The sequence below is a fragment of the Carettochelys insculpta genome, chromosome 21 (genome assembly GCF_033958435.1).
Source record: "Carettochelys insculpta isolate YL-2023 chromosome 21, ASM3395843v1, whole genome shotgun sequence".
NCBI lineage: Eukaryota > Metazoa > Chordata > Testudines > Carettochelyidae > Carettochelys > Carettochelys insculpta.
This window is the reverse complement of record NC_134157.1, coordinates 13,556,265-13,584,024: the sequence shown is the minus strand read 5'-3', so window position 1 is coordinate 13,584,024 and position 27,760 is coordinate 13,556,265. Positions and strand designations below refer to the sequence as shown.

Sequence of the window (27,760 nt, the reverse complement as noted above, 5' to 3'; positions counted from 1 at the left end):
AGATAATTTGATAATGAGGCCGTGAAAAGCTGCACGAGGCAGGAAAACGACTCCCATTTGCAGCCTCCCCTCTGGAGCAGTGACAGCGCTTAGCTGGCGCGGACCCATTGTCGCCAGCAGGCGGGAGCAGTGCTATACGTGTGGGCTGGGAGCACGGCGAACCCGCCGCCATCCTCCCCACTAACAAAAATACAGCCAAAGCGGGAGAATCGGGCTCATGGGGCTGGCACCCACTCGCCCTCCTCCCAGCAGTCCTTAACGCATTTCAGTGAGTGGCTTTGTAAAAGTCAATACTCCTCCTGCTGCCCCACTTTGCTCGTCGGGATGGAAGTTAGAATTTCCATGGCAAGGTTCCCCCCACTCTGCTATTCCATTAATGGGCCCTGAGCTTAGCTATGGAACAGCCACCCCTCTGGCTGAGGTTCACAGGTTCCTGGCACCCACTTCCTCCAAAACTTGTCCTCCTTCTTCCCCTGCTGACTTGTATGAAAAACAAATCCCCCATTTTTTAATCCCTTCCCTACCCACTATGTCTGACTGTCCTGAGGCCAGAAACTCTTTGGAACAGGAACCATTCCTTGGAGAGACTGGAAAGCAGCAATCCCACCACAAATACTACAGTAATCACCTAATAACTGCTTTCTAATTAGTAATGAACAGCAGCATGAAAAAGAACCGGAAACTGGCAATTAATTTACCCCCCATCGAAACTTAAAATTAACTTTTCAAAATTCCAGCCCGCTCTCAAGAATTTGACACAAATGGGACAGGGGGAGTTCACTGGGACTTTCCTTGGCTTTTCCCCATCAAGGTTTCAACAAGTCTCACTAATTTTCTCCCTGCCGTTGTCCCAGAGGAGAATTCTTGGGAGCGAGTCCCAGAGACTGCAACCCAGCTCTCTGACATTTGAGTTACACACTGGGTTTGTAGTCATTAGTCTGTGATTATGGCTATGTCTACACTAGCCCAAAACTTCGAAATGGCCATGCAAATGGCCATTTTGAAATTTACTAATGAAGCACTGAAATACATATTCAGCGCCTCATTAGAATGCCAGTAGCCGTGGAACTTTGAAATTGATGTGGCTCGGCCGTTGCGCGGCTCCCAGACAGGGCTCCTTTTCGAAAGGATCCTGGCAACAGCAGATGGCCATTTCAAAGTTTTGGGCTAGTGTAGACACAGCCCATATGTGATTTTTCTATTAAAAAGAATTTCACCATACGATCCACAGTGTGACTTAATTATAATCAGCATAAAGTTGTCTTTAGCAGTAACTCTTATTGCCTAGCCTTTCTGGGAATAGCTATACCAACACAACTATGTCCACAAAGAGTAAGTAGATGAGTGATTATTTGAAAAAAAGAAAAAACCTGAGTAGAACGAACTGTTTCATTCAAACCAACACAACATGGAATGAAAATAAGATAAGTAACCACCAGCATAGATTTCTCTGGAGCAAATCATGTCAGGCTGACCCGATAGCTTTCTTTGATAGGATAACAAGTCTCGTAGATGAAGGGAAAGTGGTAGATGTGGTATACCTCCACTTTAGTAAAGCATGTGGTACAGTCTTGCCTGACTCTCTCATTAATAAACTAAGGAAATACAACCTTGATGGAGTTACCATAAGGTGGGTGAATAAATAGTCAGATAACTACTCTTTGGGAATGGCTATCAATGGCTCACAGTCATGTGGAAAGGGCATAGAGAGTGGGATTCCACAAGAATCAGTTTTAGGACCTCTTCTGTTCAACATCTTCATCCACAATTTAGGTAGTGGCATGATTATAATTCAAAATAATCTGGACAAATTGGAGAAACAGTCTGAGGTAAAGAGGATGAAATTCCACATGGACAAGTACAAAGTACTTCACTTAGGAAGGAACAACCAGTTTCGCACATACAACATGGGAAATAACGGTCTACGAAGGAGTACTGCAGAAAGGATGGACCACAAGCGAAATATGAGTTAACAGTGTGACACTGATGCAAGAAAAGCAATCATGATTCTGACATGGATTAACAGGAACGTTGTAACCACGACACAAGAAGGGATTCTTCTACTCTATGGACTGGGTCTCATCTGGAGGCAGATAGGGCCTCAACAGTAGTATTGCATCCAGTTCTAGGTGCCTCATTTCAGGAAAGATCTGGACAAATTGGAGACAGTCCAGAGAAGAGCAACAAGAATGATTAGATAATGATTAAAGGTCTAGAAAACATGATCTGTGAGGGAAGACTGAAATAATTGGGTTTGTTTAGTCTGGTAAAGAGAAGACTTGGGGGGGCATGGCAACAGCTTTCAAGTGCTAAAGAGGTTGTGTTATAAGGAGGAGGAAGAAAAATTATTCTTCTTAACCCATGATGATAGGACAAGAAGCACGGGGCTTAAATTGCAGCAAGGGAGCTTTAGAATGGATTTTAGGAAATACTTCCTACCTGTCAGAGTGGTTAAGCACTGGAATAAATTGTGTAGGGAGGAGGTGGAATCTCCGTCATTGGAGATTTTTAAGAGCAGGCTAGATAAACATCTCTGAGGGATGGTCTGGTGCTTGGTCCTGTCATGAAGGCAGGGGATTGGACTCTTTGACCTCTTGAGGTTTCTTCCAGTTCTATGACTAAGAATCTTGTCTCACCACCCCATTTTCCCCTTTAAAAACAAAAGAAAATTTGTTAAACTTCTAAAAACTTTGGGAAAAAAAAAAAAGAACTGCCCAAAAGTATTTGCCAAAAATTCGGCCCAAGCTCATGAATCATTTAGGATGACCCAAAAATGCATTTTCCAGCACACACATTATTCATTCATAAATTTTGCCTCACTCTAGTTGTATGTTTTTTTCTAGACTTCTAGAATTAAAACTGCACAATTTACGCATGCAGACGATCTCCAGGAGAATTTCTCCAGCACACTCCACTACACAGTCTGTAAAGTTTAACAAACGTAAATATATTTTGTGGCATTTTTCAGACCTTTGCTGATACCAAGAGATGAGCATGTGCTCCTGCCTTTGCTCAGGGGGCTGGACTTGATGACGTGGAGGTTCCTTAAAAGTGAAGTATTCACTTAAATGCTTTGCTAAATAAATATGGACATAGAATGGAGTCTTGGTCAATCAACATGGCTCGGAAGCACTATAACAACACAGTGAAGTGTAATAAGCACATAAATGTTTTCTGTGGCCAGCAATGCCACAGTGCAGGACCTTGCAGCATCACTGCAATGTTTGATGTTGTCAAACTTGGATTGTTGCCCTAGTGTGCTGGAAGCTGACTGTAAAGGAGAATGCTCGTGTTTATACCCAAACACACTGCTGATCACTCAGCAATCACAAGCAGAAAACGTATATGGTGATTAAATGGGGTTAGGGGAATTACTGAATGCTACAAAGGTCACTAGAGCACATCAGTGATTCTTTAAAGGAAAAAAAAAGAAGGAAAGTCTTTGATAAATGACTCAGTGTCCCGAGAATCACATACAAAAAGATTTAGGGGACTGATTTTTTTAAAAAATTCAATTGGGCTAACACCAAACTTGTGTGTGTGTGTGCGCGCTTGCGCACAACCATTTGCTACTGGACTTGCAAATAATTCTCTCCTATCTTGATATTAAGGAAGACTGAGGTAGGTGGGTTGTATTTTGCTGTGAAATGGTAACATAGTATTAGCACCTGCCTTATCAAACGGGGCAGGTTTAAATAAAGGGAGCTCATAAATAAATATTAAAAAGAGTTAAAACACAAAGGGGAAAGGATGAAATAGAGACTTTAAATAGCCGTCTTGTTATGCAGCTTGGAAGGAGATAGCATGAGATTTTCAGTTAAGCTGTTTCTCACCAAGAAGTGACAGCCGCAAGAGTTTTAAGAGTCAGACCTTCCAAAATAAATAAATAAAAATAGCAAGAGCTGCCTTATAAATCACGAGATTTTAAAACCATTTTGGATTCTTTTTAGTTGCCTGCTGAGTTACTAACATTTAGCAATCATGTTTCCTGCAATTTTCAGAGCTAGAAACACACACGTTTCAATGCAAGTTAACATGCTAACACAATTCCCTGACTCCAGCAGCAGGGGCTTGGAAAATACAGAATATTGTGAGAACTTCAACAAAATCAGAAGAGTTGGCAACAGTGAATCCCCCTCCCCAACAAAAGCTTGACCTTTGTCCACTGGTAACAGATAAGGGCTTAGATATTTGCCACTTCCCTGTTTGGTTCATTTGGCACAAGATATTACAAAAAAGTTTCTTGATGTTGCAACATTCTTTAAGGCAGTGGAATGTTAAGAATCCTTAAAAATGAAAAATTGATTCCAGACTCTGAAGTTCACAGGAAAAGAAAGGGAGACTGTGGAAGAGGAGTACTTATTTGGATGGGTGGAGGTGCATCTGGTTAGATGAGGAAAGGAACAGGGCCCTGTGATCCAATGAGCTTTGATTACTATGAAGAGGGCTGCTGGTCAGCTACCAAAGGCAATTGCTGATGACCAGACACTCACTCACAAGGAGTGAGCTTATCTACCCTCCCTCACAGGGTGGAATTCTAGTTCTGTTGAACCAATGTCTAAACTCCCCTTCACATCAACCAGTGGGGCCAAGATTTCACCCACAGGGGTTCATGGGCCCACATCCTGTAACTTGCTCATGCATCTGAGCCCACAAAAGCTTATGCTCCAAAATATCTGTTAGTCTATAAGGTGCCACAAGACTTCTTGTTGTTCTCTTGCCCAAGCGCTGCTGAGTAGAGGGGTGTGTGTGTGGAGCTGCCTGGGTCTGGGGAGTGGTAGGGAGTTGCACAGGGCAGGGGCTCTCACCTCTGGACTTCATGCCGATGAACCGATTCTCCACAATGTCAATGCGCCCCACGCCATGCTGGCCTCTGGGGAGAGAGAGGAGAGAAGAGGAGAGGTGGGGGACAGGTCACAAGCTGCCAGGAGGTGCACAAGCCACTGGGGGACAGCTGAGCTGCTTGGTGAAAGTTGCTGGTGGAACGTCAGCTGTCTGGAGTCAGCTCCTAATGGTGCTTTGCAGCAAGAAGGCTCAGTCTGACTCCCACTGACGTCACTGGCTTTGCGGGAGATTCTAGCTAAAGTTTTATGCTGCGGCCAGCAGTACGATACCCCAGCTCCTTCGATCTGGCCCCGAAGACAGGGCTACTGGCTTTGCAGATGGAACGATGCAGTACATGGGATCCAAGATCCCTCTATTGTTTTCATCCATGTGCAGAATAAAATGTGTTGTGTGCACTGAGACATTGCAGACGTGCACCACCAATAGAAACACACGCTGCTGGCTCTGGGGGCTCTGCTCATCAGCTGGGTGGCATTTGAATCACCCCTGGGTAGCTACCCAAGCGCTCAGTGTACAAGGAACACTGGATGGGATATAGAGAATCATAGAGTCCTAGGGCTGGAAGGGACCTCACGAGGTCATCGCGTCCAGCCCCCTGCCCAAAGCAGGATCAACCTCAACTAAATCCTCCCAGCCAGGGCTTTGTCAAACTGGGACTTAAAAACCTCTAGGGATGGAGATTCCACCACCAAGCTCAGTAACGCATTCCAGTGCTTCACCACCTGCCTGGTGAAATAGTTTTCCCTAACAGTCATTCTGCACCTCTCCTTCTGTAATGCGAGACCATTGCCCCTTGCTCTGCTGTCTGTCATGACTGAGAACAGCCTCTCTCCATCCTCTTTAGAGCCCCCCCCCCTTCAGGAAGTTGAAGGCTGCTATCAAGTCGCCCCTCGCTCTTCTCTTCTGAAAACGAAATAAGCCCAGATTCCTCAACCTCTTCTCATAGGTCATGTGCTCCAGCCCCCTAATCGTTTTCATTGCCCTTCCTTCTAAGACAGCTTTTGATACAGTCCCACTTGAGATTCTCATAGGCAAAGTAGGAAAACATGGTCTAGGTGAAGTTACTGTAAACGTGGGTGCCCGACAGGTTGAAAGACGATGCTCAAAGAGTAGTTATCAGTGGTTGTCTGTCAAAGTGGGAGGCTATTTACAATGCTTCCTCTAATTTTTAGCATCCATGTGCAGAATACATTTTTTATGTGTGGATGTGCACCACTAGTAGAAATACACACTGCTGGCTTTGGGTGCGTCTACTAATCAGCTGGGCGGCACCCAAATCTCTCCTGGGTGACTGCCCAAGTGCTCAACTTAGAGGGAACACTGGCTGTATATATTTGTCTCCTGCAGGGCTCAGTCCTGAGTCTAATACTATTCAATATTTACACTGACCACATGTAAAATGAAGTGGGGAGTGTGTTTATATTATTTTCAGAGGATACCAAGATAGGAGGGGTCCGGGAGATATGGGGGGCTGCCCCTATACCCACTAGAAGTGGCGGGGGGGCAGAGCAGGGTGACGGGAGGAGGGGGCAGGGGCTCTTGGCTGGTGCCCCCCATGTAATCCCCACACCGGTTGCCTCTACTTATGAGGAAAGATGAAAACAAAACCTGGGCACGTTTAGTCTTGAGAAAAGAAGCCTGAGGGGGAAGCTAATAATGGTCCTCAAATATGTGAGGGGCTGTTAGACGGAGAACGGTGATCAGTTTTGTTCTCCACGCCCACGGAAGCAGCAATGGGTGTGGTCTGCCATAAGAGCGATTTAGGTGAGCTATCGGGAGGAACTTGCCAATGCTAAGGCTGGCTATGCTCTGGAACAGGCTTCCAAGGGAGGCTGTGGAATCAGTCCCCTTCACTGGAGCGTAAGCACAAGTTGGGGATGTGTCTCCCAGGGATGGTTTACGTTTACTTGGCCCTCCCTCAGCACAGGGGGCTGGACTGGCAGGAGGACCTCATGGGTTCCCCTCCAGCCTTACGTGGCTATGATTTCAAGGGAGAGTTTCCAGAATAACCCCTGAGGGGGCCTGCAATAGATCAGTGCCCCCCTCTATCCGTAGCCTAGCACTCCCCACTGCTTCCTCAGGGCTGAGAATTCAACGGCCGCAACCACCCTGTGTCATTAACCAGGGCATGCCAATCGTTAGGGTCAGCCCGTGGACCACAGTCGACAGCCTGTAGCCGCACTGCCTAGCCCAGGCCAGGGCTTAGGCAGACCCAGTGTGGAGACAGGGGACAGCACACACTGTGGTAGTCAGCCCTAGAGAACCACCATACTCTTCCTGTCTGCCCAGCAGCCTCTACAAAACGTCCCTGTGCAAACATTTCAGCCCTGGTTTCTCTCTGCCACCACAGGGCAATCACACTTCCCATTTTTAAATTCAGGGGATGGTCCCATTTTCCACAGCCTCCCCCCAGGCCCTGAGCACATGGCTCACAAGGTACATCTAGAGCCAGAAGCTGCGCTTGGACTTTGTTGCACAGCGACTTACCTCAGGGGAGCACCAGGCCTGGCACCGCAAGCCTGAAGCAGAGGTGAGGTGAGTGGCTGATGGTGTTTCTCTCCCGTCCCTGGCCCAGAGGGCAGGATGAGAGTGGAGCCCAGTGCCACGACAGACCCACACTCGCCCAGAGCCTCAAATGCCCTGGTTAATGGCACATGGTGGTTGCAGGCAGTTGCTCAAAACCCTTGAAGTTCAAGTCCAGCCTGTCTGGCTGTGGCGTGTGTGTGCTGAAGTCATACAACAGGCTCTGTCAGCAGCCACGTTGCCTCACAGTCCACTGGGGACAGCTGAAATACAACCCCTTATCGGGAATGCTCCCCCAGACGCACCAAAAAAAAAAATCCCTCTGCAGCCTGGCCAGAAAGGGGAATGTGAACCGTCCCTCCCCAAAACTGAACCTCATTGCCGATGCAAATCCTCCTTTCATCTTCTCGCTTACCCCTTGGGCCAGGAGATCCCCGAGTCAACGTGGCACAGCAGGCCACGAGACAAACACACTGGTGAGCGAAGGAGCAAGGCGGGGAAGCTGTTGCTCTCGCAGCTGCATTCGCCCTTGGTGAAGTCATTTCAAAACCACTTAATTAACATTTAAAAAGGGAACTACATGGAAAAGTTCATTCGCATTCATCTGAGGGTGGGGGGAGGGGGAGAAAGGCAGGGGCACAAAGGAGGAGCGGGATGGGGTGCCTGTGTGGCACTTGGCAAAAGGAGGGATGAAAGGTTCCCCCGGGGCCTTCCTACTTCGGAGCCAAAGATGAGACCACAGTCCTGGGAGCAGCCGTAGAACATAGAGCCACGTGGAAGAGACCAGAAGGAAAGGACATGGGAACATTTCACATTATCAAGGGGTCCATGAAACCTCCGTGTCCAGCTGCAAGGCTCTGAATTCCTGACCCTGCGGCTGCATTGGACCCTGAAGGATCGATTCTCCACTAACACCTGCAGGGGGGCAAATCAGAAGCAGCTTTGCTGGTGCCAGTGGAATAAGTGAAGAAAGAATCAGACCCGGACAGTGTTGCACTGTGCCCTGGTCACTCAGCTAAGAAATCAATGGCACCGGAAGCCTCCTTAATGTGGAATGTTGTCCTGCTCTCTAGGACTGGAAGAATGGTCTCTCTCAGGCACTTGGCTGGTGGCAGACTAAGCCCATTGCTCCTTCACCGGGCACAGAGAACAAAACTGACCACCCACCACCACAGGTGTCTGTCAGATCAGAGAGCCCTAAGCACCCACTTCCCGACGCAGGGAGGGAGCCAGAAAAGAGACGAGGAAGGCATCCGAGGGACCAAATCTGCTTCTAGTAGCCATGTGAAGGCAGAATCATCCCTCGCAGTAAGACAGAAGGACAGGGATGGACTGAAGAGAAGGGGCTGAGCTGGAAAATGGGATGGGGGAGAACTTTAAATGATAGATACAGGGTGCGGTGCAGGTGATGAGGCTGTCCAGCTGGATGGCAGGTATTTGGGACAGCGGTATGGAGCGTTACCGTGGAAGGATGGATTCTGGGTTCTATGTACAGCTGGGACCCTGGGGAACCAGGGGTCAGGAGCAGAGCTGGGGCAGGGCTAGAATGCTGGTTGTGTTCCCTAACCATTGGGCCAGAGGTGCCCAAACTGTGGGACACGACCCACTAGAATGGCATGGAAGATGGTTTCGGAGGGTCTAGCAGGGCCCAGCCCCGCCCTACTCCTCTCCCAGCTCTGCTCAGGCCCCCGCCTCACTCCACCATTGTAACCCAAGCTCCTAGCCCCACCCTCACTCATGGACCCCAACCACATCCCAGCAGCTGCTTTGCACCCAGCTCCAGCCCCACACCCAGGTCATGGTTTCATTCCCAGCCCTATCCCTGCTCCCAGCACCCCCAGAGTTGGCCCCCTTACCTCACCCACATCCCACCCCCCCGCCTCCCGAGTTGTGGTCCCTCATCTGGCCCCAGCTCCGGGGGTGAGGTGAAGATAGGAGTAAGAGGGGGCCAAGACTTCTGAAAATCTGGGCACCACTACATTATTTCAGGCTCCCTTCCCAGTGACCCTGTACAAACTCTGTTTTTTCCTAGCAATAGTTGTAACCTAAAATAGCCCATAACTGGCCCCCAGGCCACCGGCACCATCTGTTATTTGTGAGTCTGCTCCACTACAGTTCCCACAGTCGAGCTTTAGCGCCCCTCACAGGGGGACCCATGCTGCTTCGGAGGACTTGCCCAGGTCCGAGAGTACGAGAGCGTGCACGCACCTCTACAGGGACCCTTCCCCTGAAGGCGCGAGTGCAAGATAGGGCACGAGCGCACAACACTTACGCAATTTCATTCAGGTAAACAAACAGCTCCAGAGAGGACTGGCGAGTTGCCCCATCTTTGAGGTTTGTGACCTTCACCGGGACACCTGCAGAGCACGAGAGAGACACAGAGAGGGGCCAGGGGTGGGAGAGAGAAATATCATCTTTTTAGCCTCAAGCACACCTCTTAACATCACCCTGAGTACGTTAAATAGATGTGACAGATATGAACTCTAAATAACTTCTTAAAAAGGCATGTCCAAGCTGCCGCACCGAGGGGGAAAAGCCCTCAGGAGAAAGGAGAAATAAATAAAAAAGGCCATAAAAATGCCCCCCCTCCTTCTGTCCTCCCTCTTTTTTAGGGCTGTGAAATTGCAACCAGGCCCTTAACTAATTGAATTTCACGCTCTGCTATTGTCTTATGTCACAGCACCTTCTGTCCCACCAGCCGCTGAGGCAGGGCCTGACAAACGACCCAGCAGCCAAAGAAGGGGGTTGTGTATGTGTGTCAGGGAGGGGGTTGTGGGGGGAGAGATGGAAGTGCGGGTATGTACATGTGTACACACACACACACACACACACACACAGCCTCTGCTGCGTCTGGTCTGCAGACAAACCCAACACATGCTTCCAGTGATCCGCCTGACAGGAGTGAATGGGAGCCCACAGCAGACCAGTCCCTGGCAGGCTGTGGTGAGGGCTGAGCACTCCATGAATTAATTATTACCCCCCTTTTTTTTCCCCTTTTAAAGGCGCAGGGTGGGAGGGGGGGGCAGCTCTGAATAGAAAAAGGAATTTTCTTTAGCAGTGTGAAATGAGCAATAAATGTATTAGGAAGCTGACAAGGGGACTGCGGGGCCCACAAAGAAAAGCTGTTGAGAGTCGGTGGCTTAATCTCCCCTCCATCTGCCCTTCTCATTACCATTTAGCGCACTATCAGTTGCCAATCAGGTCTCAATGGCTCCCTTTCTAGTCTTTATTATGGAGGCGCCCACGAGAGCCCCGGTAGAGTGAAGGGCCCTGTCAGCTTTCCCCATTCTAAACCCCCTATTTTTCAGGGTTTATAAACTCAGTTGTAAATTGCTATTAAATGTAAGTCGCAGCAATAATGAACCTTAAGCCCCTTCTCACCAAGCCCCCTCCTCCCCCCCGGCCCACACCCTTCCCTTGCCCTCTATTTTTCTATTATCATCCCGCACCAGGGTATTGGATGCGGTCCACCCAAACGGAGAGCCACCATTGTCAAGCCTGTTGTTGGGGAAAGCTGCTTAGCCTTTAAAATAGTTAATAATTAGATTAAAACTTCAAATAAATTAACTAGCGGCTGAAAGGGGAGCTGGGAGCGACTGCCAGGAAGGGATTCTTAAGGCTCGGGGAAGATCATTAAAATGGAGCAGGGCTCTCTGGATGGTCTGCAGGGGAGTGCACGCAGACATATGGGCCCAAGAGGCATCCCCCATCATCATCCAAGAGCCTGTGGCAAAAGGGACGTCAGATGTTCCCCACGGCAAGTGCTCTCCTTGTTGGGTGAGGAGACCAGAGGTGAAAGTCAGTGGGTGCGCCCTGGTGCACAGCTCTGCCGAGAGCTGGCTCAGCTGCGGCAAAAGCCAGCAGGGAGCTATTTAAGAGCTGGCAGGGACCTGGGTTGCAATAGGTCAGTACCGGTAAGAAATGTTAAGTTACTATCACCCCGGGTAAGTCTCTACACCTTTTCCAGCTGCCTGTGTTGGGGCTCTCCAAGCAAGGGCTGTGACACACTCGCCCCCACGGTCTCACCCCTCTTTTGAATCAAGGAGAGGCGAAGTCACTAGTCCAAAATCTGCACGGTGAAGCAATGGTAGGAGCAGGAGGAGAACCCAGGTGTTCCGACTCTCAGCCAGGCCCGCTGACCCAGGGGGTGGTGGTGGTCGTAGGAGGGAGATGCCCTGAGGTCCAGCGATTCAAATGCTCCAGCTGCTGCTGCCACAGTAGCAGCAGCAGTCAAAGCTCTGGGCTCTCCAAATGGCTGCTGGACCTCATGCACCAAGCAATGCTAAGTGCAGGGAGGCACCCAGTGCCGGGCAGTGCTGAGGGCTGGCAGCCCTCTGCCCTTCTCCTTCTGCCCTTGGCTCCACCCCGCCTGGGAGTCTAGTGCCACCCCCGGCCCCACATTGCTCAGGGGCCTGCAGCTCTGCTGTTCTCAGGTCCTGCTTCTCACCCCTGGACAATACCCTCCTTTCTCGGACTCATGCACGCTCTGTGGTCTCAGGAGCAACCAGGCTCTGGAAGTCAGGGTACCCAGCCTGCACCCACCACCTTTGTCAGCAGCGCACACTCCACTTGTACTTCTGTCAGGGGTGACTCCAGGGGAGTTTGAGGTGAAACCTCCCAGGGCACCTTCTGCCCTCAGTGCCCAGCCAAGATCCCAACGGGAGCTGAATGGATGTTACTGAAGATAAGAGCACAGAGTGATGTAGCATCTGGGTTTCCTCCTCTCACTTCAAACCGCGCTTGGCATCTGTGCTCCATGTGTTGGAACCAATGGCTGCCTCAGCCAGGCTCTTTGCCGAGGGTGGAGGAGCACATGTGCGAACTGTGTCTTGCAAGGCTCAGCAAACGCCCTCCGGGGGACAACCCCCGACCTCACACCTACATGCTGCCCCAGCCCATAGCAGAGCAAGCAGATCCCTCTCTGCACGTAGGCAGCTCTTACAGGCTGGCATGAGGCATTCCAGCAAGTAAATGACCATTAACATTGAGAGCTGCACCAAGCCAGCTCTCCCCAGCTAAGATGGGAAGTCAGAAGAGATATCCTCTGTCCCAAAGCAATCGGGGTCGTGGGGGACGGATCACTGGCTCTTCTCACTGTCCAGAAAGGAGCCTGAGCAGAGATAAGGGAAAAGTTCAGCTCTATAGCCTGGGAACTAATGCCCCCTCTAGCTAAAAACAGCCTGGATCCAAATTCTCCTACACTTCCTTGTTCAAAAGATTCCACATCCAATGAATGACAAAAGGCCAAAATCCTGGTCTTGTTCAAGTCCATGACTAAACCCTCCCGCCCCCGACTTTGGGAGTAGGGGGAAAACAGGCTCTGGCCCAAAAGAGGCAATCAGGATAATAAAACCAGGGCCCCAAAGCACTTACCCTTCCGGAATTCAATCTCTAGGATGTCTGGAGTATCCGGAGCAGTGGCAGGGTCTTTGGTCTTGGTGTAGAGGCCTGGAGGCGCCTGATTCTGGGGTGAAGAGAGAGAAAGGCTTAGAGCTGCTGCCAGCTCTGACTCTGCAGGCACGAAGGCAGCGTTACCTGCTCCCACACCTCCGGCCGAGAGGACACAACCAATGTACCGTGCTCCGGAAACTCCTCCTGCTTTGTACTCAGGTTTTAACCTCACTCAGATTTCACAGACACCCCAACTTCCTCCCTCTCTCTAGTTCCACCATTTCACTCCTCTCGTGTGCAACTCACACCCAGTCTGGGTAGTGTTAGCACTCTGCCCAGCATCAGTACAGCTGAACTACAGAGGGGCTTGGGAACCGCCTAAAGGCACAGCCAACAGAGCTAGGGCCCTTTGCTCTGGCAGAGAATCTGTAAGATCCAGCAATGCCAGGTTTCATAGAATCAAACGGCTGGAAGAGACCTCAGGAGGTCATCTAGTCCAGCCCTCTGCTTCAAGCAGGATCAACCCCCACTAAGTCATCCTGGCTTGGTCCCTTTAGCACAGAAGGAGAGCAAACTTCTTATGTCGGGCCTCACTTTTCATCCCTGCGGTTAGCAGCCTACCCCCACAACCTGTCTAATGTCATCCAAAGCAACGGAAATTTTAGTTATGTTCATATGAAAAAAAAAAAAAAGAAAATAGCCCTTTCAGCAGGTGTAAGAAAATAAGTCAGCGGAATGTATAAACTTTATTAATCAGTACATACATGTGAATACATGTACAAAAAGCCATTAACATATTTCAACATTTTTAATGCGATCCAGGAGCCTGAGACTCAGCAGCCAATCAGGCTGCAACCCCGCCTTATGAAATTTCATGACCCCCACCTTAAGGCCCTGCCCCCCCACTTTGCACACCCCTGCTTAGCAGAAGACTCACTCAGGGTTTCATGCCTCTCTCGGTGTTCTCAGCCTGGGCAGCCATAACAACCACCATACAGAATCAGACCAAAAGTCCATCTAGCCCTTTATTCTGTCTTCTGACAGTGGCTGATATCAGGGGCCCCAGAGGCAACAAACAGAACAGGTCATCATCAAGTCACCCATTCCCAGCTTCTGACTTGCTTTCACAGCCATCTTTCAGCTCCCATTAAAATACCGACCTCTCACTGGGACCACAACCTACCGTCAAGCAACAGCCAGCCCATCCTTGGAGGGTGGGTTACAAGGAAGATGAGGGAGCTTGGATGGGACCTCTGGATCCCACTCCCCTCCCCACCACCTCTTGGTGCTTCTTTGTATGCAAGTTCAGGTGGGCTCACCACCACCACCTCAAAAGAAGTCTGTGTTTGTACGGGCAGCAAATCCTGCCTCCCCGAGAGTTTTGATGTCATCACGAAGGAGCGCGCTGGTGCTTGCTAGGGGCCTGGGAACAAAGGGCTAGAGAAATCAGACAATTTTTCCCCTCAACTTGATCTCATCTTCTTGTCTGACGCCCCCACAGCTGGAGATGGAATAGCTGTGGAGGAACAAGTCAGGCAGGAAAAAGTGGGACTTCGGCAGAGCACGAGAGGCAGGGCGCATACTTCCAGAGAGCGACACGGATGCGGAGAATTGGGGTTTATTCTGCACTGACCGAAAAAACTAATGACTAGCCCTGACCCCAGCAGGTGCTCCTGCCGCATGTGCTTTTTTACAGTGTCCCTGAGGTTAATATGCCCAGAGGGAAAATAGAGGAACAAAGCAAAAACCCATTTCAAAACACATCAACCTTTATGTATATTTTCCCCCAGATTTATAGGAAAGAGGCGTCTGAGCTCTTTTAAAGCTGGCCCAGTGGAAATGGCTCTCACAATTAGTTCATGGCTCAGGGCTCGGGTGACTCCAACGAATTGCCACATTTGGAAGCACGTACCCCAGAAAGCGGGGGCGGGGGGCATCCTCTCTCCCCGCTGGAACGTGAATGTAGCTTTGCAATATAGTGCTTCCCTCCTCCCCTCTCACTCCCCACCACCATATACAACTGGATGCAATGGCCCTGAAATGCTTTCACACTATTTGCAAACTCACGTGCCTAGCAGCAGACACGCCACTAAAATGAGCCTGGATTTTCCAAGGTGCTGAGCACCCAGCAGTTCCTATTATCAACTCAAGCTACTTATTTCGTTTCCCAACTCTAGATTTAGATGCTAAACGTTGGCCTTGAATCCTTCTACATGCAGGCCTGTGAACTTCCAAATCCCCCTTTTCCTGTTATACACCCAGGGAGGTTTTCCTACTTCAGAGACAGCTCTTGGTGTCTTCTCCTGACTAATGCAACTTGATCTTCTAGTGTTTTACCTCTGGGGAGCTGGGCTCATCTTGTGTGTGAAGTTACACTGAGACTCATTCCACCTACATTTCCCTGCAACCCTGCAGGGTTATATTTGCTAATTAACTGCCATCGAATGACGCCCTCTGCTCGTCACAGTGGACAGAGTCTCTCAAAGCAGCCAGCTCTCTGCATGCAACCCCTTACACGGGAGAAATGGCCAGGGCTGTCTGGACATTTCTTAACACTGAAGCCAGGTCTACACGAGGCAGTTACAGTTAATTGTAGATACGCAGCTCTAGCTATGGCAATTGCGTGGCGAGAATTGACTTAACCTGGATGTCCTCCCACAGACTTCCTTTAATCCTTGCGATATTGAGGAGTATCAGGGTCAACTGCTGACCCCGACAGTTTGATTTTGCACGTCCCCACTCTGTGGGTGGAATTAAACTCCAGATGATCGACCCGAGCGGACTGATCTTCCATGTAGTGAAGATATCCCCTTGGTCTCGGTTTTTCAGAGGCTGGGAATGGGCTACAGGGGATGGATCACTTGCTGATTACCTGTTCTGTCCACTCCCTCTGGGGCACCTGGCATTGGCAGCTGTGAGAGCACAGGGTACTGGGCTAGATGGACCTTAGGTCTGAGCCAGTGTGGCCGTTCTTATGCTCTGTTTTTGATGTTTTGTTGTTCATTCTCCCCTGCCCCCTAATTTAGGTGTGTAAGCTGCAGTCATACTATTAATCCCCAGCAAGCCTGACAGGTACGTATCACCCCTTATAGCTCACCCACTGCCATCCCTCTGAGAGTCTCCACGTGGTTTACAATGTTCCACTAATTAAGCCCTAGTGGCGTAGGGCAGTATTATTATTTCACAAATGGGGGAACAAGGCACAGCGAGACAAGCAATTGCCAAAGGGCACGTGGCAAATCAGAGGCAAAGATGGGAGACTCTGGTTTTGCTCCCAAACTCCTGCCCATTACTTTAAACCCAAATAGTCCTCTGTCCAGCCAGGAACTGAGCACCATTTCAATAGGATTTGAGGATGCTCAGTACATTGCAGGATCAGACCCTTAAAGGCTGTTTTATGCTTTGACTTGGGGATGGGGAAGATTGGGGGAACTGACTTAAAAATAAACATCTCTTTCTTTTCACTTCACTGTCCCCTTCCACTGGGAGGAAAAAGGAGGGTTGGGTGTTGAACCAAAAAAAGAAAGTTAAAAAAAGGAGGCGTTGGAAAAAAAACCAGACCAACCAACCATCTACAAATGAATCCAAATCTTTGTTGGGAGAATGAAACATGTTGCTGGGAAATGAAAGTTTTGTTTCGAGTTTTCCCCTTGAAAGTTCTTCATCTAATTCTACCTGCCCCCATTTCTCACAAATCAGAAAAGATTGCAGCCAGCGCCCACTGAGCATTCTCAATTCCCTTCAGCTCCCTGCATATCTTTTTCTCCCCTGCAAGTCTCTCTAACGTCCCAAGAAAAAGCAGAAATTTCAGAGATATACAGACATAGACTAGTATGATCCTTCCCTTTCAAGTTCTGCTGGAAGCTTTTCTCCTACTACTCACTGTCATTCGTTCAATATGTGTGGCTGGAAGTCTGTTCAGATGACATGTTGAGCCAGCCTTATTAAGGGGATTAGATTCAAACCCACTCATCTCACATGCCTCAGTTTGACTGTTGAGCTGCATTTTTTCCCTGCATCACAATCTTGGCTTCTTTACCCTACTCCACAATCAACCTGCACTGGGGCTACTCCATCAGGCCACTAGAAGCAGGGACAAAGACATGCAGGATTTCCTCAACACAACATGGTAGAACTAGGTTGGTAACTTTACCCATAAGGAGACCTCTACACAGCTCCCAGCTCTATCCCACAAACCTGTCTCAAGGGGACAGCCAATGAGCCACCAGTCACTAGCTTGATTCACCCACACCAGAAGCCACACCCAACTAAACAGTCTGGCTCAGGCCCTATATAATTCATTATCCCAGGCAACAGACCTGGCTAAATGGAAATCTTAGGAGTGCAGGGCCAAAGAACCAGGGTGGCTGCACCAGAAGGAGCACAGGCCGGGGGGCATGTGGGGAATGAAGAAAATTGTCCAAATTGCTTGTGATTTGCTGAGTGCTGTGGGAACCCCAGTGCTGAGCAGCATGGAGTCTTTTCCACTCAGGGCGCTCGATACATCACAACATTTTGGCTCTGCCACTCAACAACAGACAAATTCTCTGCTGGTGTAAATGGGCGAAACTTCTTCCTCTTCGAAGGTGCTGTGCCTATTTATGCCAGCAACTATGTAAAGGCATCAAAGTCAGCCGCTCTTTGCTGACTTACACTACAGGTTGAACCTCTCTCGTTAGGCGCTCGTGGGACCTGACCGGTGCCGAACAAGACAATTTGTCAGACCACAGGAGGTCAATATTATCTAACATATGACTAACACTTCTCCTGCTTACTGGGCTCTTAAGAGAATTTTAGGGGTAAATTACAGCTAAACAACAGCACAGAATGCTGAGAGCCAGGACTGGTGGCTGGAAACAAACTTTATGGGGCCATGGGAAACTTGGCCACACCCAGGATAAGGGGTCACCTGGCTAGCTAAAATCAGGCCAGATTACGGATGTTGCTGGATGAGAGAGTAACGTATTAGAGAGGTGCAACCTGCAGTTGAAATCTGACCCCTGCATTATACGCAGACGTATTAGCAATCCTCAAAGAGAACAGATGTTGCACATTCTCTTTAAAACAAGACAAAGAGCAAGATGATTACTTTTGAAATATATTATATGTGTGTGTTATATATATATAATACCAAAATCTATCTGGAATGTTCATGCCTCTTTTTCTTTATTTAAACAACATAGATGCCCATGCATGTGCGGTTACCTGCATACATGCAGATTACATGGGCTGTAGATTTCAATTTTACACCGCCTGGCCTTTTCTCACCCTGATCATACTTATTAACGAGACAAACCCGTCAGAGATGATGAAAAACTTTGACTTCAAAAGCAAAGACAGGAGAGGGAGGGAGAAAGAAAAGGATTAAAATCTCTTTACTAAACATTGGGAGTCAAAGTCAGATAGTTTCCAATTTTCTGAGCCAACTACAAAAACCCCTATTAAATAAAATAACTAAATAGAAATAAAAGTGACATTTGGCTTGCATTCCATCATTACCCTGTGCGTCTGCCTTCTTTTTATTCTCTCTCCTAAAAGCACAGTTCAAATGACAAATAGTTTGTTGCAGTGTATCAATGCCTTCTATTTATCCATCCCCACAGGGGGGCTAGTCCTGCAATGTCATCTTTAAAGGAAAGAAGGCGGGGGTGGGGGGAGTGGGAGAAAGGGAGAGAGAGAGAGAAAGGAAGAGTGTGTATATGAAGGGGGGGAGAGAAGAAAGAAGCAGGAAAAACGGGGCAAGAAGAGAAGAAATTGGAAGCAAATGGTCCATGAACTAACCCATGATGTAGAGCTATCGATGCCGCAAATGGTTTATTCATCCGGCTGATATTGTTGCGCCCGGGACTGAATGAACTCTTTCAGAGTGCCATATGAAGTTAAAGCAAGTAAATTTCTATCTTTCTCCGCATTAGCTGCCTCATTGCCCTTCAATCGGGCCTCACAGAGGCAGAAAATAGCTCAACCATCTGCTTTCAAATCCCTCTGTTTGGCAGGTCTGAGAGGTTTGGGGTCGGGGGGGCTCACAGTGGTTTGGTACCCCTCTTTTCTGCAAAGGCCTTCTCCACAGTGATTAGAGCCTCACCTTAGGTTTGCTGCCCAGGCTCAGGACATGGGTTGGGGCAGCAGGGGAGACCAGCGAAGTCACTAGCCATTTAAAAAGAGAGCATTAGAGCTGAATCCCTTGCAAGGGTCTCCTTGTGAATTCCATTACTAGAAATGGCTGGCACCCCAGAAGCTAAAAGGGGAGCTGGGAAAGGGTTAAGGCAGAACATCAAGTGTCTGTACTCCCTGACTGTGCAAACCTAGAAAATGGAGTTCTCTCATCTGGCTTCAGTCACAAGTGACTTGAGTGGAGTGGCCTCAGGCTGGTCCTGTGTGGACAGCTGGGCCCAGTGCAGGAGTGGGGTTTGATGTGGTCTCAGCCTCCAGGCCGGAGCAGCCCAGTGCTGGAATGGCCTGGGACAGAGGGACCGTGACAGTCACAAAGGGCCAGGAGCCAGGTACACTGGCAGACCTGGGAGGGAAGGGCCCAGAGACTGGAACAGCAGGACTTAGGAGTGTATGGGGGGAGCAGAGGGAGCCTGCTCCTAGCCCACACACGCTCCATGGCCAGAGGCCTCACTCCTTTGCTCTCTGACTAAAGGCATTAAAAATGTCTGCATACCAGCGAGGCCCACTGGGGCCTGCTCACCACAGGGAGCAAATCAGCGAGGAGGGGCTGAGCAGAGCCAGGCCCCTGAGAACAGGCAGGAGCAGGACAAGCGTCGCGGGAGTGCCGCAGAGCCTCACCCTCAAAGGCCGCCAGATGCCCATTCCGGCCTGGCTCCTTGGGGCCGCCAGAGGCCGGCGGTTGTGCCAGGTGCCCACTGGCCCGCTGGAAGCTAGAGTGAGACCTGCAAGCTCGTTTCTCACAGGCTCCTGGAGAGCCGCCACTCACGGGAGCCACCACAGCTGGCCTGGGCTACGTGGAAGCCCACAACCTCGTGGTGACAATTTCCAGCTCCGACTCCAAGTAGCACCAAGTCCCTGAGCCTGCGCAGCTATCGCTGTCTCCCTGCCGGCTTCGTTGTCCATGGGGTGGGATCAACACCGGAGACCCCCTCTGCCCCAGAGCCGGCCCCTCTGACTGCCACTGCCTCCAGAGTGGATGCACCAGCCTGGCCGCAGCCACGTGGCCCATCAGAGCCCCAGGGTGGGTGGAGGATTCCCTCTTCCTCTCTCCTCGTCCTGCCCCTCCCCCTGCCGCTTGTCTAATTGGTGCTGATGGATAGCTTGAGAGCGACAAGGCCGGCGGAGCGTGAAGTGGAAACACACCAGCCGGCAGGCAGCGAGCCCTGCCAGCCCTGTTAGAACACAGTCAGAGCAGACACGATGCTCATCTGAGTGACACGCACGGCACTGGGCAAGGACAGCCCGGCGGCTGGGAGGGGAGGCTGTCAGCTCTCCCCAGGGCACAAGGCCCGAGGCCCCTCTGGTTTGTTCCATCCAGGGGCAGAATAAATTTTATGTGCACACAGGCAGGTGAGGCTGTGCACCACAAATAGAGACACATGCTGCCAGCTGTGAGCGCTCTGCTAATTGGCCACGTGGTGGTGGTGGTGGTGGGTGCCTGAAGCTCTCGTGGGCGGCTGCCCAAGCACTCAACTTACAGGGAACGCTGCACGAGGCCTCAGGGGATGTCAGTTAACACAGGAGCGGGTGGCTGGAAAGTGGGGTGAGGCCCCCCAAGAGGAGGAGGGGCCTGGGATCGGTTCTTTAGAGGGGAAGTCAGCATTCTGGGCAGATGTCACGAGGTTGCTGCCTAAGGGAGGGAACGACTGGCGTCCCTTTCTGACTGGGGAAGCCACCACTAGGGGATGGGGGGGTTTAGCAACTGCCCGGGCCACTAAGGCCCATAAATGTCATATCAGGGAAACACTCGCCCTGCCCTGCACGTGGGCTTGGTGTCCGGAGGCCCCTCCCTCACCCGGGAGCTAACGCTCGACAGGACCAAGCCCCTCAAGTGTCAGAAGAACCTGCAGCCAGGAGTGTGCAGGGAACATTCTCCACCCCATTTCTCCCCGCTACACCCAGCCTGTCCCCAGCTGGCTCCCAGCAAAGCCCAGCCTTCAGGTCTGCATGGCAGCACGGGAGTGAGGAGCCTGGGCTCCAGGTGTCTGCAGATGGAAGAGCTGCAGGAGAACTTTCCATCCTGGTTGGGAGTTTGCACCTGAAATCTTACAGCCTCCATGAGCCCATTCCCTCATCCCTCCCGACAGCCCAGCTCCACTCTGGCCACATACAGCAGTACTGGTCTGCAGACCTCCTCCTCGACTCCCTCGCGCTCAGTTCTGGCAAGGGCACACCGCACTGGCTGTGTCTCACATCTCCCTCTGTGGCCCCGTGCCTGGCTGCTTCACCCACAAACCTGGCATGCAAAACCAGGTTCACACACAGCAGAGAGCCCCTTTGCCCGGGCCTGGCATTCCCGGCCAGCCAGCATCACAGCAGCCTCTCCCCAAGGCAATCCGAACCAGGGAGGTGCCAACACCACCTCCCAGACAAAGGGATTTTATATTCCCACTCCAGAGTTCCCCCTCCTCCCCAGAGAGGAATCCCTCCAGCAGGCGCTTAACCCTTCACTTCACAACACAGACAAGCGAGCAAGAGGCACACCCCAGCTACAGAACCGGACCTTGGTGGAAGGGACACGGCTCCTAAGTGGCACAAGAACAGGCAAAAGACCTCAAATGCTCTGACAGTCCAAGACCACCCCCCACTACTCCCACCGCCCTGCTCCAGTGCCAGATGGGGACAGGAGCAGCACTCTGGAAGCTGGGGTGCAGTCAGCAGCCCTCTCAGCTTCCTCTCCCCTCGGTCAAGTGCCTCATCTGGCTAATTGCTTCTTCATTGTTTCCCCAATGACATTTTCTCCTTCAGCGTCACCCTGAAATGGCTCCTTCCCCCATTCATCCCGGTAGCAATTAATGTACCAGAAGGGGAAGGCGGAGGGCGGGTGGGGGAAAGAATGGCAGGGCTTGGCCTCCCTGCTACACACGGCCTGCCGTGAAATTTCAAATTAGGCTGCAAATACATCACACGCCCTCGGCCCTCGTTGCTGCCATGTAAAACCAGAGACGCAAAAGGCGATGATCGATTACCTTGGGGTTCTCCAGGATCCCGGACTCGTAGCTTCAGGGGAGAGACAGAGAGAGAGAGAGAAATTAACAAAATCTACAGACAGGGCCAAGTTCCGCTCATGCAAACCCAGCAAGGACGAGAAGCTCTCAGAGCTGGGCCCACATGGCTTAGCATAAGAGCAGTCAGACTGGATCAGAACTGGGTCCATCGAGTCTAGTATCCTGCCTCCAGAAGTACGTCCCTAGCCTCTGCTTGCCAGAAGCTGGGAATGGGTGACCGGGGATGGCTCACTTGATGGCCACCTCTTCTGTCCATTCCCTCTGGGGCACCTGGCAGTGGCTGCTGCCAGGAGAGAGGATACTAGTTTACGTGGACCTTTGGTCTGACCCGGTATGGCTGTTCTTGTGGCCAGCACCACCTGCTTTAGGGGAAGCTGCAAGGATCCCCACAGTGGGTAACCACAGAGGAAACTAGCAGGTTTCTTACTATGTCCCCCGACCCTCTCCAGCTAGAACTGGCTGAGAACAAGACAAGCTCCTTCAGGGACTGCAAGGAGCATGTCTCTCTTATGGGAGTACTGCTAAAGGCAGTGACTAGGGGATAGAGAGGAGGTCACAAGGATCAGCCACAGAGAGAGCTGCTCAAAGACTGGCACTGAGCACCAACAGAAACTAGAAAGAGAAACAGCTTTTCTGCCGATGGGCTGGGCAGTGGCAGAGTCTCTCTCCCTCCTATTACTAACCCTTCTGCACAGAAACAGGGCTGTTGAGGTGTGTGTGTCCGTGAGGAAGAGGGAGGGAGAGATGCAGAGAAAGGAGGCACGTGGAGGGCAGTACATGTCAAGGGCATTCTTCATCAGTGGGCTCTTATCGCTGACCAGCTGGTGATGGCATGCCCCGGGTGGAAGTAATACAGGTAGAACTTCTCTACCAGCATCCGTGGGACCTGATCAGAGCCAAACCAGAGAACCTGCCAGACCACGAGAGCTCAATATGGTCTACAACATTACCACAACTGCCCTTGCTTACTGGACTCCTAAACGACATTGAGGGGTAAATCACAGCTACATAAGAGCACAGAACACTGACAGCCAGGACTGGTGGCTGGAAACAAATTTTATGGCACCAGCTTCAAGTCAGCACCCAGCCCCCAGCCCTCCATTGCCCTGCTTGGAAATGACTGCACAAGACGCAGGACAGAATCAGGCCAGTGCATGGAGTCACCTCATCCTTGGGAAGCTCCTTCATCCGCCCAGGCTCACCTGATGTGCATGAGGTTTTCATCCATGCTCCAGGGGCTCTTGGGAGTGACGGGAACTGGGATGCCGTTCTTCTGCAAGAGAGAAGAGAAAACACGCTCAGAACTCCAGCTGGGTGAGAAGGGAGCCCAGCTCATTACAGCCCAGGGCGTAGGTCTGAAAGCGCTCCACATCCCAGAGCCACAGCGACCGAGTTAACAGGGGCTCTGGCAGCAATCCCAATTAATGATCTCACGGGGCCATCCCAAGGGACTTGGGCACAGCCGCACCAGCTGAGATCCATCTCCCGCCAGAGCAGGCTCCAGGAGACCCCAGCTACTGCACAGCTGGAAAGGCAGCACAAAGCGAGCACAAACTCTGCTTTCTTGGGGCCACGTCTGAGAGGGCAGGTAATAGCACAGTGGCACGTACAGCCGAGGGAGTTGTGTGTTAAGTCACACGCCAATGAGCTGGTAGATCTTGCAGAGCAGTGTTGTCACCACTATCCATAGAGAGCCTGACTTCTTGCCCAGAAGCCCTCCCGCGACCCAGCAAAGACTGCTGAGAAATGGTTAGCCAGCAGGCTGTGCAGCATCTCACTCCTGAGACATCTTTTACCCACAGGAGGAAGCCGAGCAAACTGAAAGGTCACCGAGCACAGGGGGACGCTCCTCCTTTGCTCTAGAGTCAATGAGGCAGCTCGTCACCTCCAAAACAGCTCACCCACCCAGGTGCAGACACACAGAAACCCCAGCTGCCCTCTCGCTGGTATGGATGGGCACAACTCACACCCAGGTCAGCAGAACCACCAGGCAATGGACATCATCACACGGCTGCTTGGCAGCAGCCGTCACCTGGGCATCCCCCATGCAATGCAGCAGACGTATTCCAAAGGACATCCCACCTTACAGATCCTATCGGCAGCTACCTTGGAGGCTCCTGAGCAGAATGTGCCCTCAAGGTTTAGCAGGAAGCATCCAGGCAACAAGAGAGATTCCCTGTGAGCCACCGGGACTCGGGGTGCTTCCCTGCTCCTCAGTGCCCCACATCCTGCAGCTCTCCTTTGGTTCTGACCCTCGCCCAGAATCCTGACCCTGGTGCTGACCTCAGCCTGCCAGAGCCCTGCCTCCCACCCCCACAGGACCCCGACGCCATTCACTCTCCCTACTTCTCCCACGTGGTCCTCCAGTCACATCGGTTCACCTACCCATGCCCCACCCCCAGCCAGCTCCTCCGCTCTCATCACCTTTCCGCAGTGGGCCTTCAGCACAGCTAGACACTCCGATGCTTACCACAACCCATCCAGCCTGGCCAAGCATGGCAATAACAATGCAGTACTGGCACAGGCCAAGAATGCACATAGAATCAGAGAAAGCTAAGGCTGGACGGGACCTCAGGAGTCCAGAGTCCAGTCTCTGCCCAAAGCAGGACCAACCCCAAGTAAATTCCACCACCTCTCTAGGTAACGCATTCCAGTGCTGCACCCCACTCCTGAGGAAATAGTTTTTCCCATCATCCAGCCTATACCTCCCTTACTGTAGCTTCAGACCATTGCTCCTTGTTCTGCCATCCCTCACTACTGAGAGCAGCCTCTCTCCACCCTCTTCAGAGCCTCCCTTCAGGAAGTTGAAGGCTGCTATCAAATTGCCCCTCAGTCTTCTCTTCTGTAAACTAAACAAGCTCAGATCCCTCAGCCTCTCCTCATAGGTCACATGTTCCAGCCCCCTAATCATTCTGGTTGCCCTCCGCTGGACCCTCGCCAATGCACCCGCATCCCTTCTACACTGGTGGGCCCAGAACTGGGCGAAATACTCCAGACATGATCTCACCAGTGCCAGATAAATACATGTGTGAGCCCAGGTTCCTGGGCAGCTCACACAGCCCACACTGAAGCAGGCACTGCTGCATCTCTGCTCCTAGTTTGAGTGGTGCTGGCTAGATTAAAGCATCACCCCCATCCCAGCCTTCCTGCAACGCCAGCTGCTGTCCCATCCCACCGGCCTCCCCCACTCTAGCCCCCGACCCCATGCTCTGAAATTACAGCGGCAGGATTCTTGCAGGGGGACTGTGCTTTCACACTGGGGGGTTGCAAACCCCTTGGTTAGCCCCAGCCACGCCCAGAAAGGACTGTGTGGGGCACAGGGTAGGGCCAGAGGGAATGTGCTTCATCCATCCACAGGCTGCGCCACTGGGTCAAACCCTAATCCAGACTCAGGATGCAGTTTGCCAGGCCGCGTGGCCCGAACTACACCGCTGCTAAGTCATGGGCAGCACCAGTCAGCTGACTTGATCGCTGGAATGAGCACGGCTCAGCCTTTACACTCCGAAAGGGCCAGCAGCAACGGAGTGAGAGAAGGATGTTGCCTGTAAGCAGTCCCCTCTCCAGCCTCAGCATTGGCCTCAGGCACTGAGGGGAGGAACAGGCGGCAATCAACAATGCCACCTACAGAAAATCCTCGCAATACGTGGCTTTAACTTGCATGTAACTCACTTAAACGTGAGTTAAGCACAACTTGAAGGTGCTCTGCAGCTGTCAGCCTGCCCAGCTGCCCACAGCTAAGACCCCCTTCTCCCTGTCTTCCCCCGGACATGCAGCCATCAACCTGACAGCGGTGCTGCTGGGGGAAGGCAGGGAGAAGTAGCCAGGAAACTGACCAGCTACTGTGGGCTGTTCAGTTTCCCAGGTCCTGCAAGTGGTGGGGAGCTGGGAACAAAGCGGCAGCCTAGCTCCTCCCTGCTTGCAGAGCCAGGAAGCTGACCAGGGCCGCAGCCTTGGTCAGTTTCCTGGCTCCAAGGAGTGGAGGGGAAACCAGAGCCAGGCTGCCCCTGGTTTCCTGCTCCCCTCCACTACATGGAGCCAGGAAACTGACCAAGCCTGCTACCCTAATCAGTTTTTCCAGCCCTGCAAGGGGAGGGGAGCTGAGAGCTGGGCTGTTGCCTGGTTGCAGGACCTGGGAAATTGACCAGCTCTGGGGAGAAGGGAACCAGCTGCCTCCTGGTTTCTGGCTCCCTGCCACTCTGAAAGCCAGGAAACTAACCAGCCCTGGTGGGTGGTTCAGTTTCCCGGCTCCTGCAAGCCCAGGGGAAGACAGGAACCAGGCTGTAGCCTGGCTCCCATCTTCCTCCAAACCTAATTTGCGTGAAAATTTGAGTTACACGGGGGTTGGCGAAGGACAACCTCCGCATAACTCAAGGGTTTACTGTGCTTTACCCCAGGAACTACACTGACTGGCCTTACTGAGGTCCCGGTCCAACCCACAGGTGCTGGATCTAGGGGTGCGGGTGTGTGCAGCAGCACCCCTGGCGGGGAATGGTTTCTATTACATACAGGCAGGGTTTTCAGTTTGGTTCAACAGCTCTCAACACCCCCACTACGCAAATGATTCCAGCACCTCCAGTCCAGGCTCCCCCACGAGAAGCAGCACAGCTGACCCAGGCCTCTCTCTAGGCTGCTGGGGAAGTAACCCTGAAAATTCTCCGCTGAGCTCAGCTGCAGCTAACAGTGCAGCGAGGGGTCCATGGGGGAATGGCCACAGCTGTATTGCACCACCAGAGAGAGAGAGAGACAAACAGCCTTCCCCACCTGGACACGTCACCGCAAGCTCCGCATAGCTCACACACATCCACGTGCCCCACCTGCCTCTGCGTTTCACCGGCATATGGACATACGGAGCTGCATGGGCATACGGTGCCCCTCACCCAGCGGACTCAACTGCTCACCTCCTCCAGGCAGAACAGTGAGCTCCCTAACAAGCTCTCCAGCTAGCTCAGTTATCAGAGGACAACACACTTGGTGACACTGCCGCGACCACTAAATGAGCAAAAACCAAGCAGTCCTGTAGCACCTTAAAGACTAACAGATGTATTGATTAGGCAATGAGCTTTTGTGGGTAAGGCCCTTATTACCTAATCAATAAATTTGTTATTCTTTAAGGTGCTACAGGACTGCTTGTTTATTATGAAGCTGCAGACTAACCCAGCTACCCCTCTGAAACCGCAGCAGAGATGCGGTTGCAAGAAACCACAGAAGAGGCGCAGCTTGGATTACAGAGGAGCTGGGCAGGCTGCTGGAGCCAGGACTGGGACTGTACTTTTTGTGCATGTCCTGGGTTTGGTGGCTTTAGAATACTGCCAGAAATGAATCCCGGCGCTACAGGGTGGATCTTGCCAGTGTGAGGCTGCAGGGCTCAGGATGGAGCGGAGGGGAAATTCCACTTCCAAATGCTGGGCTGTCAGAGTGTGTCTGGCTTCTGGAAGTCAGAGAAGAAACATGAAAGAAAGGAAGGGGAAGCTGGGATTCGCAGGGGGGCTCAGCTGAGGGACGACTGGCAACAGAAGGGAGGCACATTAGGGGTGAAATCGTGGCCGTGTCGGTTACAGTGAGAGCCCAGAGAGTCACACTCATCCCTCAGAGGGCTCACCACGTGTGATTGCATTGCTGGGCCCAGCCCAACTCCCATGCTAGTCAATGGCACCTTTGCTTGGGAATTCACTGGGAGCAGACTCTCGAGTACTTAGTATTGAATTCTCCCTCCCACCCACCTTATTTCTCCAGCATCCCACATAGCTGCCACTTGCATTTTAAAGTTGATACAGAGTTTAAATGAACAGCCCCTTTCTCCTCCTGTGAGTTGCCCTCTG

General features: G+C 51.5%; 1 protein-coding gene across 1 annotated transcript in view; it reads right to left on the bottom strand.

Moving 5' to 3' along the window:
• Window positions 1-27,760, bottom strand: part of ASS1 (argininosuccinate synthase 1) — a 94,105-nt gene that overhangs the window by 26,796 nt on the left and 39,549 nt on the right. The window contains exons 8-12 of the mRNA XM_075015290.1: window positions 23,144-23,214; window positions 21,903-21,933; window positions 12,742-12,832; window positions 9,641-9,725; window positions 4,809-4,873 (exon numbers count right to left, since the gene is read on the bottom strand). Coding sequence (XP_074871391.1) covers window positions 4,809-4,873; window positions 9,641-9,725; window positions 12,742-12,832; window positions 21,903-21,933; window positions 23,144-23,214 — 343 coding nt within the window. The remainder of the gene's footprint in view (window positions 1-4,808; window positions 4,874-9,640; window positions 9,726-12,741; window positions 12,833-21,902; window positions 21,934-23,143; window positions 23,215-27,760) is intronic.